We start from the raw sequence: 13,464 nt of genomic DNA on the forward strand, positions 1-13,464 counted from the left end.
ATGACTTTTCTTAAATTATTGACTTAGTATGGGGGCGGCACGGTGGCGCGGTGGGTAGCGCTGGAGGGCCTGGGTTCGATTCCCCTGCTGGGTGACCAGGGTCCTCTCTGTGTGGAGTTTGCATGTTCTCCCTGTGTCTGTGTGGGTTTCCTCCGGGTTCTCCGGTTTCCTCCCACAGTCCAATTGGACATGTTACATTGCCCCTAGGTGTGAGTGTGTGAGTGATTGTGTGTGTCTGTCTGCCCTGCGATGGACTGGCGACCTGTCCAGGGTGTATCCTGCCTTCTGCTCGATGACCGCTGGGATAGGATCCAGACTTATTTTCTCAAAATATGGACTTATTGACTTCAAAAAATTAAATTGACTATTGAATTTCTCAAAAATGTTGCTTTATTTTCACAAAATAATAATTATTATTAGGATTTCAGATGAAATTTTGACATGTTGTGTCAATCAACCTATACAAGAGCTCTTCGATTTTTTAGAACAGCGCATAAACATTCATTTATCAGATTTTCACTCTGATGCCATGTGAAAATGAAGTGTGGCCACATGTCAAATCTGTTTGAGGACCCCTGTAAATGCTTTTGAAATTCATGAGAACATCTGGCCTAGGATTGATAATGCACTCATCCTACTGGGTGCCCCCCTCAAACTATGATCCCCTAGAATCATCACCTCCTTTCAGTCCTCTAATGATGGCCTTTTTAATCAGTGATGGGCGGTTCTAGAGGGTCATTAACATCGATGTCTGTGTTTTTTTTTCTGGGTTAATGTTTTTACAAACAGGAAAATGAGTGGAGAGCTGGGAGTCAGAGAGCGGTCAGTTCAGAATTTATGGGTCATCTGTCTTTCATATTATCTGTCTTATTTGCTGTCTTGTGTTTACAAATGTGGTGCACCTCATGTTTGAAAAGGGCTCGTCTCAGTGCCCCCTGCCCTAAATCCAATTTAACAGCACTAATTATGCATTCTTTGTAATTACACTTACTGTTGCTTAGTGATTATTATTTTCTGACATTATACACAATATACTACTACATATTGTAACATCGATTATAATAATGATAAAATTGTCATATTTCCCGTCCCTACCAGCTTGGAATGGGGGGGCACCACAGACTCCAGATGGGATGACCACAACTAGCTAGCTTTCCCATAACAAACAGAAGATTTTTTTAGCATTTGTGACATTATTCTACTATAACATATTTTGTTTGTGAAATGTTGCCACTGATGTATTTTGACTAATATTTTGCTCTGTGAATATTTTAGATGTGTTATAATGCATCTTAAAAGTCCTCATTGACTATGCTTGTAGCGCCCTCATTCACTCACTCACATTTAGCAGGCTCCACTAGGGGGAGCCATTAGCAGTCAAACAGCTGATGTTTCATAGGACCCGTGTTTTACATCAGCGTCACTGCATGTCTTTTTTAGTGATAATAGGAGGAGCATTATGGCACTTATAATGTCCAAGTTTGAAGTCCAAAGATAAAATGTGAAAAGAGAAGCCTGTGCACATGAAATTGATTTTGTGGATCCTTCTGTTTTCTTATCTGGTGTTTCCCTTTAGAATGTGACAGTCTGAGATGGAGGACAATTCAACCCTGGTGCTGCTTTAGTGCACATCTTTCACTTCTTGCTCGTTGGTTGGATCAGCTGTTAAATGGCTGCCTTCAGATACAGCTTCACTGTCTTTAAGAGTCACTGTAAAAGAAAGATCTGTTAGTAAATGCTAGCTCTGAAAGGTGAGCCACCTCACAGCATACAAGCAGTTCTGCAAGATCAATAAATCAGTACAAAATTATTAATAAAAATCAATATATTTATTATTTAAAACCAGAGGTGTTTTATTTTTAAAATGTATTTTATTGTTAAATGGGACAGTTCACATTTGTGCCAATGGGGCCAACAGAGCTGAAACCCTTAATATTCAACTAAAATTAAGAAACACCTTGAAAAGAAAAATGAGTATCATCTGAATAGGTCATTTAGTAAATCTATTATTTGATGCAATAGTTGCAACAGTTTGGCTGCCTTAGGTCAAATAACACGTTTTGTTGATTTTTTAAGTGGAAATAAGTTATACATCCTCTAGAATATTTTAATGCATACTATTACTGCTGAATTTAGAATACTGCAAAAAAATCCAACATAAAATGCAGACTGTGCAAAAGTAATGGCACATTGTATGCCCCCCCAATACATTAAACTAAGCAAATAAATAGAAAATATGCACTAACATTATCAAAAATATCGTACTTACGTTTTTCCCTGTGGAGAATGAGTGAAATTCTGTATCTTAAAGTTCTAATTTTGATTTAGAAAATCACCAAGACATGTCATTTGACCAGGGGTGTTCAGACTTTTGCATATGACTGTACAGAAGTCTATACTCAGCAGCTAAAGCTGGTTCAAGGAGAGCAAACAACTTTGTCATTTTGCTTTCTGTGACGGCGATAAACCACATTTAATTTATTTGATTTAAACACTGAGCTCTGACTTAAGAACACCACCCTGAATGATGGAATTCCCAGTTCAGGGGGCATTTTGATTTTTTCCTAATTGGAGGTGGGAAATTTCAATTTCCAAGCTTCATTTGAACAAAGCCTAATTATCAATAAAGCAATTAGTGGACACTCTTTCCATGTCCCTTCCTCTGAGAAGTGAATGACCTCATGCCTACCTCGAACCTGATGTGAATCTCTGGCCTCTCGAGCATTATTTGAACGTGAACAGTCATCTGGTTGGAAGAAGGGAGAGACATTGGTAAACCAGGTGGCCTTGGTTAAGCTAAGTATGGCAGAAATGTAGTAGCATGTTATCTCCTAAAATCAGCTCATTCTCACCTGTTAGCTTCAGTATTCCTACTATAAATGCTGCAGTGATAGCAAGCAAGCCGATTACGACAGCAGGAACCCACCACAGTGTAGAGCTCTCCATTTTCACCTCCATCCTCTCGCCTGCAGGGCAGAAGTTTACAAAAGGGAACGTGTTTGGGCCAACAAGGAAACAGCATTACAAAAAACTAGAACTCATTATATGAAAGCATATCTATAACAAGGAAGGAATGCCATACGGCGACTCGTTTACATGAGAAATCACAGCATACTGTCCCATGTTGGTCGTTCGTTTTTATTAGAAACCCTTATGTTGTTCTCTATTGAGACGAGTCTGTCTTTTGTGATGCATAATTAGTCATCCTCTCTGTAGTTAATTGACCAAAGGTTTGTTTCTGGCCACAAGACTGCTGTTGGCCAGATATTATTTAGGAGATGGACCATTCTTAACACAACACTGACACTCACATGGTAGTGTGGGCACTGGACATATTGAAGAAAAACTGGGCAAATGGCGGGTAGTTTATGACTTTTTTATGGACTGTATTTACTTAATTGCATATGTTTGTTATCTATGTAATTTAAACCATGGCCATGTGAGGTCAGTGTCACTGCTACATTGAGAATTGTCCACCACCCAGAAATACCCAGCCAACAGCGCCTCTGTGGTCAGAAACCAAATTCATTAAGGGCTAGAGCAGAGGTCACTAATAAACGAGTCTGAACGTGGTCTGTGGACCTGGCCATGTAACCAATAAATGATGGAGAATTATTTAATTACGATGGGGTGGTCCTATTTTAATCAGCGTAATATTTCCAGTGATTACACTATGGCTTTAGTGGTCCGGGAGACTCAGACCGATCGCATGCGTTGTAATATCACACATAATGCTACTCAGCCAGTCAGATCTGTGCATTAAGATGAGCACCGAGACTCGAATGAGTGACGCAAACACGGGGGAGGGAAGAGGCGAGAAACAGCAGCTGGAGAAGAAAGTGAGCCAGATTATTTTACATGACATGCTCTAAAAAGAGAAAACCTACAAAAAATATTGTTGAAATGTGACTGAATTGCACTTTGTGTGATTTGATATTCAGTTGTTGACTGTATAAGATATTCACATAACTACTAGGCTACTTCAGTAAACAGTCTATGGCACAGAATCATGATGCAAGTTAGACGGTATGATGTTCCGGACTTTTGCTTGAGGAAATTTTCTTTAACCGGACCTTATTGAATTTTAATTAAATACCACTGGGCTAGAGGATGACCAATGCAAATTGAGCATCAACAAATAAGTAACTGTGCACCAGTATGGTGGAGCTACAAGGTGGAGGTTTCTAATAAAGTGGCCACTGAATGTATTTTCTAATTACTCACTTAAATGAATTACCGCGTTTATCAGAAGAGAAACAAATGATAAAAAAGAAACAGCTTTTGTCTTATTGAGTATTGTTATATTGTACTTTCACGTGCAGGTGAAGTGACGTTGACCACCGTCTGTCCTTCGTGTCTCCTCTGCAGGCCTGTGATGATGCAGGTGTACGTGCCCGTGTGCTCCACACTCTGAGGGTTGAGGAGCTGTAGGGATGCATCCCCCGTCTGCATTGTCCTGCCATCCACCCTGGCCCTGCCCTTCCACTGGTTGGACATTAGCTGCGTCTCGCTGTCGTAAGTGCAGATGACAGTGGTCTCGTTTGCCGTGGTCAGTTTGAAGGTCCAGGTCAAAGTGAAGTTTTGCATGATCCATGGTGCCTTGCAAGGAATGGTGAGGTCCTTACCCTCAGCAGAGTTGATTTCTGCCCACTCAAGGAATGAGTATGTTTTCAATGTGAGGATAACGTCGTTGACGACTGCAAAAAGGGAAAAAAAAACAGCAATGTAAAAGTGAAAATGGTGGTAGGTTCATAATATTATCCTGGATATATCATACATGACCGTTTAAAAGCCTGGGGACACCTCACCTCTGTTGAATAGTGATTTCCCTCCTGTTACTTCTCAAGTAGGATGTTTTGTTAGCATTAAACAGCTATTTTAGAACAGCTTCTCATTAAAACATTGAGTTCATACACTGAAAAACATACTGGAAAAACTCTTGACCCAAAAACATAGCAAATACGGAAAACTTTTGGCCCAGAACATTCACATATTGAAACTTTTTTTGGCTCAAATGTTTCACATATTAAAAAATATTTTGTTCTAAAATTTCACCTGTTGAAAATCTTCTGGTCTAAAATTTCACATACTGAAAATTTGGCCTAAAGTTTTTATGCATTGAAACATTTTTCCGAAATGTGTCACATTTTGTAAATATTTTGGCCAAAAGTTTTCACATACTGAAAATCCTTTGGCCTAAAAGTCTCATATAATGAAAAACCTTTGTCCCAAAAGTGGTATAAATAGCCAAACAGTTTTGAGCGCTGTTGAGTGCTGACATCTCAGCAAGGGTGGAAAAGAGCTTACTACCAGAGGTAGCACTGTCACAAATGCTTACACATGAAATATTATTTTACAGAGAATATTGTTTTCTCAAAATAAACCTGGAGGGTTTTTCACGAAGGAAGGTTTATGAGTTCCCCAGATAAATAAAGCCAAAACTCCATCCTTTCCTATAAGTTAAGAGATGAGGGACAATCCTACTGGATAATCCTCACTTTTGCACTTTCATCCTCCTTGGCCAATGCTTTATATAAGTATTGCAGACAATAAAGAAAATGTAATATATTTAATAATTTAATAGTACAAGTTCGTAATGTTGTATTAAGAGGATTTTAAATCATTAGATGTCCCCAAACCTTTGAAAGGCAGTGTAGGAGGTGTATGCACTGAGTTTGCATAAAAAGCTTTTTTGGAGGATGAGCAGACCTGTCTCCTTCAGTGATGTTCTCCAGGTCCGAGCTGAGTAAGATGAGTTGATGGTGCAGATGTAGGTGAAGTTGGAGAGACCTTTCAGTCTCTTCAGTTTGCTCTCCACTGTGTACAAGCCCTGTTTGTTGGCCATTATGCGGGTAAGGGGTCTCAGTTTGTCTGAAGGTGTGGGTGGTTCAGTAGACCATGTCACACGAGGAGCAGGGTAGACGTCCTGAGTGGAGCACTTTACCTCTTCAAAGCCGCTTAGACGAGTGATGTCTATATTCACTGAGTGGATATGGGCTAAATTGACAAACAGGATTAGTTTAGGAGGCAGTTACTCATTTTTAGCATGCTTTCAGTGATTATAGTTATGGCACTGTTAAAAAAAAAAGGCATCACTGTTGTCAATAAAAATCATTTTGATTAAAGCTACATGTATAAAATGATTCCAGTGCATCTGAAAAAACATCTATGAATACTTTCTGGTGTTTATTTTATAATCTTTCATTTGAATGGCAGTACATATTGAACATTTACAACCATAGCTACTCATGCAGGACTGTCCAGATTGCAGGTGGAGTAACAGCAGTCATTGAACCAAACATGTAAAGGCTTTTACAGGCAAATGTGTTTGCATACTTGGTCCTATAGTAGTGTTTAAACAGTAAGTGCTGAAAACCTTACCTTCCACTTTCATTATGACAAAGGACTGATTCTCCTCTTTGCCCTTGACCACTCGGCACCTGTAGCGTCCCCTGTCCTGCGGCCCACAGCGCTGCAGGAGTAGAGAGGCATTGCCAAGGGCAAGCTGCTGGGTGGACATTGATGTCCTGCCTTCTAACTGCTCACTGGGCTGGTCAATACTCTGTGGATGGCTGTAGACCACAGCATCTTGCCTAAACCACTGGACCTCCTCACCACCGGTGGGTTTAAAGCTACAGGGCAGGATGCAGTTCTCAGAAAACAGACAGGTTATCTGGACATCTGATAAAAGCAAGGAAACAAAAGGGTTAACTGTAGGTGAACATGCTAACACAGTCAGTCTGTAGTGCATTAGTTCTTTTACTAAAGGACTTTTAATGTGTGTTTGTATGAGCCACATGGCCTGATCTGATTGGCAGTGGTGGACAGTATCTGTCTGTACCTGTATCTGTACTTTACTGAAATATTTCCATTTTGGGCGACTTTTTCCTTTCCCTGCACTACATTTCAAAGTCTAATATCTGACTTTTTCCTCCACTACATTTTGAGAAATCTGTCGTTCCTTTAATGTGTGCATAAAAATGTAACGTCAAAACGAAAGAAGCGCAAAGCAGGAACACCAATTTTAGAGTGAATTAGTTTGGGCTGGTTTATGTTTATGAACAGAGGCCTACAGATCAACACAGTAAAGGAGCTCATCTGTGATCCTGAGTTTAAAGCCAGTTTTTATTCAACTTAAACTTGGAACTAAGTTGTAAATAAATCTGAAACTGAAACTTTGCTCGTGTGTAAAAAGTGATTTCAGAGCCACTCGGTTCTCCCTGATGGAAACTGTTTACCTTCAGTGTTTTGTGCTTCTGATCATTTTAATAGACGTCAGCGTCACTAATTAATGACGTTCTATTAAAAGACTGGTTTACCAAGAGAGACGCTGGAGGACTTTCACCTGAAATGAGTTCATGAAGCCAGTCTGGTTATAAAAATGATAACAGGACCAGATCAGAGCCAGAATTACTCTTTTAGTACTTTTACTTTATACTTAAGTACATTTCAAGATAACACACCTTGAGATCACACGATAAGTAACTTGTTATCTCAAGATAACAATCCGGAAAATTATAGCAATTATAGCACAGCTGTTTTCCTGTACATTGTGTCAAAATTTTATGTTGAACAGAAATGGCCCCAAATGACAAATTTTTGGCCCAAAAATCTCATTACATCAACATACATTAAAACTAATAACTGTTTTATCCTCTCCTGTAAAGTTATTGTTTTGCTGATACTTGCATGTGCATATGTAAATTTAAACATTGGTACATTTTATCAAATTATATTTTGTGCCATTCCATAAATGCAATAAACAAAGCATATGTACAGTACCGCAGAAAAATACAAGCTCACCCTTCATTTATTTCATTTCCAGTCACAGCTGTTAATTACAATTTATTCATTTTTCAGTGTCAGGGGAAAAATACGTCATGCATCAATTCAGCACCAAGAAAAAAAAAGCAGAATAAAATACAAATTTAACAGAAAATTACACAGAAGGCTCAACAACTAAATATAATGTCAGTTTATTCAGTTGTCCTGCATGGTACTGTGGGTTCCTATAGCCTCAGAAATTTTTGAACATGTGTTCTTTAGTAAAGAAAATGGTTCTATATAGAACCATTGAAATTCAAAGAACCCTTTGCATGATTAAAGGGTCCTTTTCATCATGAACATGAAGTGTTCTTCATATTGACTGAGAATGTGATGTAGATGGTTCTATATAGAGCCTTTTTTGAAAAGTTCTTGGGTTCTTATGTAACAAGCTTGACATTGTAATGACAGAAGAACCCTTTTTGGTGCTATATAGAACCCTTTTCAAAAAAGGCTCTATATAGAACCATCTACATCACATTCTCCGTCAACATGAAGAACCCTTTCAAGATGCAGAGAAGCTTTTAATCATACAAAGGGTTCATTGAGTGTGTATGGTTCCATATAAACCATTGTCTTTACTAAAGAGCCATTGAAGAACAGTCTTTTTTTTTCTCCTCCCCAATCACAAGGCTTATGTGACCCCTCCCTCCCACACAGCTTTAAGTGGTTCTATATAGAACTGTTTACTAAAGAACCCTTGTAGAACCATTATTTGTAAGAGTGTACCCAATATTAGAACTGCCTGGTTTGCATCCAAGGAGGAGAATTTGGGCAGTACTTTGTACTTTTTGGGTACATAGGCTGTAAAGCATGAATTGACGTCAAAACTTCAGCAATATTTTTACGTAAAGATGTTCTTTGCTCTCTTCTTTGATCCCTGAATGGCTTTGCTTATCTTCACTGTGCTCATTTGCGATGATCTTCTAGAGTTTTGCTGCTAAGTTCATTTAGAGAGCAGCAGAAAATTGCCTTCATATCCACACTCGGTGGTATTGACTCAACTGCCCATATATGAAAAGCTTGATTGATTCCAGCCTAAACATACCTGCTCACTTTTAGTCCATCACATCCAGAACTTTCTTTGCTTTGACCTTTCTTGGCCTTTCGTTTTCCTAGTTCTCTAAGTATGTAAGGATGATACTGTAGGTGGCACAATGCCCAGAGCTTTTCTTGCTTCAGTGCTTGATAAAAGAGGTTTTCTCACCTGGAGTCTTTCCATTTGACTCAATAACAAGCCCCACGAGGAGGAAGCAAGCGCAGACTCGTACTGCTGCTGCCATTACTGAGGAAAGAAGGACATTTAGGATGGTTAAAAAGCCATTTCTTTACTTTGATTTCACAGTGTACAGACAGTTGTAACGAAGATGTGCTTTTAAATGTCTCGAGACCTCACAGAAACTTTCCATCCTCATAAAGAGTCATTGTTCTGCTCTCGCCTGCTTCGGCAGGTTTTCCCTGGATTCTGTTTGAACATCCAGACATGTTCCTTCAGGCTGGCAGTATTTGTGATTATATCCAGTTCCCTCTTTCATCTTAATAGCCACTTCATTTGTTGGTTTTTCCTAAATCCCTGAATATTCCCTTTAAAGCTTGTGTTGTGTATGAAATGCTGGTCCAGGATCAGCTGCTTTTGTTGTATTCAGTAGGATATGAAAGGTGAAAGCTGATCATAGCTATTGCTCAGAGAAATCTGAGACGAACAGTCTTAGATCTGTTTGACCCTTTCAAGTTGTGGGTCAGTCACTGCTTTATCATGGTTTTTAAAGGTTGCATAATGGAGCCAATTGTGAGTTTATAAAGTACCCTCACTGGCCATTTGTCAGGTACTCCTACTCTACAGGGGTTGCTTGTCACAGTGCTATTTTCTGGTACACCAGGGGGAGGATTCTAGATATATTGTTACTGCAGTGTGAAGCTGTGAGGGCCGAGGTCATATATAGTGCTGTGCAAAAGTCAGAGACCATTCATGTTCTAGACCACTTATCCTTCTGGGTCACAGAGGGTGCTGGAGCGTATCCCAGTGTTCATTAGACAGAAGGCAGGCAACACCCTGGACAGGTGACCAATCCATCACAAAGCAGACACACATTTACGAGTAGAGGCAATTTAGCGCCTCCAGTCAGCCTGACTGCAGGTCTTTGGACTGTGGGAGGAAACCCACACAGACATAGGAAGAACATGCAAACTCCACACAGAAAGGACCCTGGTTGCCCGGCCCAGGAATCAAACCCGGGCACTTCTTGCTGTGAGGCAATGGTGCCACACTTTTCCTTGCTTTATTACAAAATTCTCAGTGTGTGAAATATGCACTGGTGTTCGAGGGGTCCCATGTTGGCTGGCTTCTCCAGTGTTGTTGGGCTGCTAACTTATTCACCATAGAGGCTCTGATTGGTTTAACAGACCTTACACATCTCCTTATTTGTCTTGGGTTTGAGAAATGAGTAACAATTCACTCTTTTCACCAAACCCTTTGGGAATTAGGCTAATTTTAAGATTTACAAATATGGTACAACATATTGTAAAATTTTGCAGAGGTATCCTTGGCTTAGTTACAGCAGCTAGGCTATGAAGCATCAACCAATTTCTTACAGTGCCACCCTGAGGCAGAGTAATGCTGCATCTCTTTTTAATTAAGAGTACCAAAGACAGAAGCTTGATTGTGGGTGAAGCAGCCAAACAATGAACTTACCCTGAATTTGTATGTGACCGTCTATATTTCCCTAATGGTCAGCCTAACATCATAATAAGTTTATTTTCTGGGACCCCCAGAATGTTGATTGAGAGACATTCAAGGGGTCCAGAAGTTTAATTAGGGGGTTCCAGACCCCCTGGACCCATGTATTATGCACCTTACAGATTCTTTTTGAGAGACTTTCATCATCTTCAAAGTTCAGTCTTAGACATCAGTTGGCTTTTCTGCTTCTCTTTGACTTTCTCTTTCCTACCCCTATTGCCTTATTCCTGATCTCCTCTGAAATATCATGGTTAATGGGCAAAGTGGTCCCTGAGTTATGAATATTACTCGACAACCACAACCTCTCTGCAACTGCTAGAGATTTGATCTGGCTTGAGTTTTTTGTTTTTCATAATGCAAAGTAAAAATATTCCTCAAATATTTGGGCATCATTAATTCATCAGGTAGTTTATATCGTTAATGATGATGTGAATGTACCATGAAATCAGCTTAGTGTAGCAGCCTTTGTTGGGTTGATTGACATCATAAGAATGGTGACGGCTGTTACGTGTGTCACTGGACTCAAAAGGATTGAATTAATTGATGAATTAGATCTCGATATCGAATATTCTTGATCATTAACAAGAAATAAAGGTGGGCATAGACATTCAATACAAGTTAAGGTATGATGATTGTGACAACTGGCCTGGCAGGCCAGCAGTGGTCCTCTGGGGGTCTCTTGCCTTTGATGGGTGGCTGACAAATTGTGCATGTCGTGCCTCTCTCTGGCTCTGAAGCCTTCGAGGACTCCATTCCCCAGAATCCCCTGGGGAAGCATGTGATACCTGACCTTCCAACATGCTCCAATCAGCTCTCTCCTTCACCTGAATACTGATCTGTAACACCTGTTGTTTTGATCACATGACTAGTATTAGTTTCAATACCGTCTGGCTCATTCTGACTCGTTACAGAGCATAACATAAATTGTGCAGTTGGGCCTTATAGCAATGAATACAAGTGTATATACAAAGTGCAGCTATATGGGTGGTGTGGCTGATAATTGGCCAGTGAGTATAGGTGAAAGGTTGGCTTATGTAATAACTGGAAAACTGAAAGACAGCATTCCTACATTGTTACACTAACAATGTTTGCTGTCCAGTGTCGACCAGAGGAGGATGGGTTCCCCTTTCTGAGTCTTGGTTCCTCTCAAGGTTTCTTCCTCTTTTAGGGAGTTTTTCCTTGCCACTCGCCACTGGCGACACTCATTGGGGCTCGGACCCGGATTTCTCTTTTACATTTATGGCATTTGGCTAACGCTCTTATCCAGAGCGACTTACAATTTGATCATTTTACACAAGTAGGCGAAGGTGGTGTTAGGAATCTTGCCCAAGGACTCTTATTGGTATACTGTAGGGTGCTTACCCAGATGGGGGATTGAACCCTAGTCTACAGCTTAGAAGGCAGAGGTGTTAACCACTACACTAACCAACTCTTTTCTTTTCTTTCTGTTGTACTGATTGTTCTGTAAAGCTGCTTTGTGACAACACCTGTTGTAAAAAGCGCTATATAAATAAACTTTGCTTGCTTGCTTGCTACAGCTACATGACACCATGTAAATAAGGGTTCTTTACCTCTTAGGAACCATGAGTTGTATACTGTATACTATATTGTATTATGTGTTGTATACTGTTCTATTTAGCACCAAAAAGGGTTCCTCTATTGGTACAAGCTTGACATCATAACAAAAACAGAACCATTATTGGTGGTACATAGAACCATTTGTGTAAAGGTTCTATGTAGAGCCATCTACACCACTTTCTCCATGAATCTGACGAATGACTTCACCTTGCAAAGAACTGATTAATCATGAATTGGTCCTATATGGAACCGTTTCTTGCTTAAATAGTTCTTTGCATGGTAAAATGGTTCTTTAGATTGACGGAGAATGTGTTGTATATTGTTCTATATAGCACCAAAAAGAGTTCCTCTGCTGGTACAAGCTTGACATCATATTAAAAGCAGAACCATTTACAGCACTTGCTTTCCATCAACCTGAAGAACAACTTCACCATGCAAAGAACCAATTAATCATGAATAGAACTCATGAACCCTTGAAGAACCATCTTTTTAGATTGTGTAGATAAACCTTTCAGAAACATACATAAATGTTTATAAAGGCTTATTATATCAAGCCTCATTTGTCATTAAAGCTGCTTTTCTCATTTTTTAGGAAAGTCTATAAAGGTTTATGTCAGTTATGAAATAATTATGCAGGCGTCATGGAGACTTTATGAATGCCAAATGAAGTAGTGTTCTCACAAACTGGCAACTTAATATAGGTTTATCAGATGAACAGTTCAGCATACATTACGTCCAACTTCCTTTCAGTGAAAACCTTTCCATTTTAATCGCTTTATTTGAATGACACCTTCACCCAAGCATTAAGAACAATCCCATCTTTCACCAACTCAAGTTTTTGGCCATGCAAGGCCATCAGTGTTTAAAATACTAGTGCACTAATCCCCTTTATCAGATCAGACCAACATAAAAACATTCATTTCAAGCACTACATTACACAGCAGTGCAGCTTTTTTATCAGATAAGACCCTATTATGTTAAGATAACAAACAATCAGGTCACTATCACAGTATAACAATTACTCTTTGCATTGGATTAGCCTATACAAATCAGATTCCTTATCAGATCAGATCCCGTTGAGTTTGTGTTGTGGTAATACAACAAACCACGAGACAACAATCGCGGCGTATCATGTAGTAGGTTCTTAGAATGGCGTTGTCCCAGTAAAGATATACAATTCGTCCACTGTCTAAGTCAGAGCTCTGTAGTTCTGGCTCATCTGCTTGTACTCTGTAATAGTAGAGAGAATAAAGAAAGTTGACTTACATACGTAAATGCTGAGTTTCTCTGGCTGGAGTGAGCAGCTCCTCTTCTCTGACTGGGAG

The 13,464-nt window shown here is 39.6% G+C and overlaps 1 protein-coding gene across 2 annotated transcripts; it reads right to left on the reverse strand.

Annotated features, from left to right (window-relative positions):
* Window positions 1–372: 372 nt before the first annotated feature.
* Window positions 373–13,464, reverse strand: hhla2b.1 (HERV-H LTR-associating 2b, tandem duplicate 1). 2 transcript variants are annotated; one of them, XM_017686937.2, is made up of 8 exons: window positions 13,406–13,464; window positions 9,032–9,109; window positions 6,382–6,681; window positions 5,710–5,997; window positions 4,311–4,697; window positions 2,853–2,966; window positions 2,690–2,746; window positions 373–1,710 (listed from the first exon to the last, which is right to left on the reverse strand). In XM_017686937.2, exons 2-8 carry the CDS (start codon window positions 9,105–9,107, stop codon window positions 1,622–1,624), a joined length of 1,311 nt encoding a protein of 436 aa, XP_017542426.1. In that variant the 5' UTR covers window positions 9,108–9,109; window positions 13,406–13,464; the 3' UTR covers window positions 373–1,621. The 2 variants fall into 2 exon arrangements, with proteins under 2 accessions (XP_017542426.1, XP_017542427.1); XM_017686938.2 differs by having other exon boundaries at window positions 13,410–13,462.

Source organism: Pygocentrus nattereri, chromosome 24 (genome assembly GCF_015220715.1).
Source record: "Pygocentrus nattereri isolate fPygNat1 chromosome 24, fPygNat1.pri, whole genome shotgun sequence".
NCBI classification, from domain to species: Eukaryota; Metazoa; Chordata; class Actinopteri; order Characiformes; family Serrasalmidae; genus Pygocentrus; species Pygocentrus nattereri.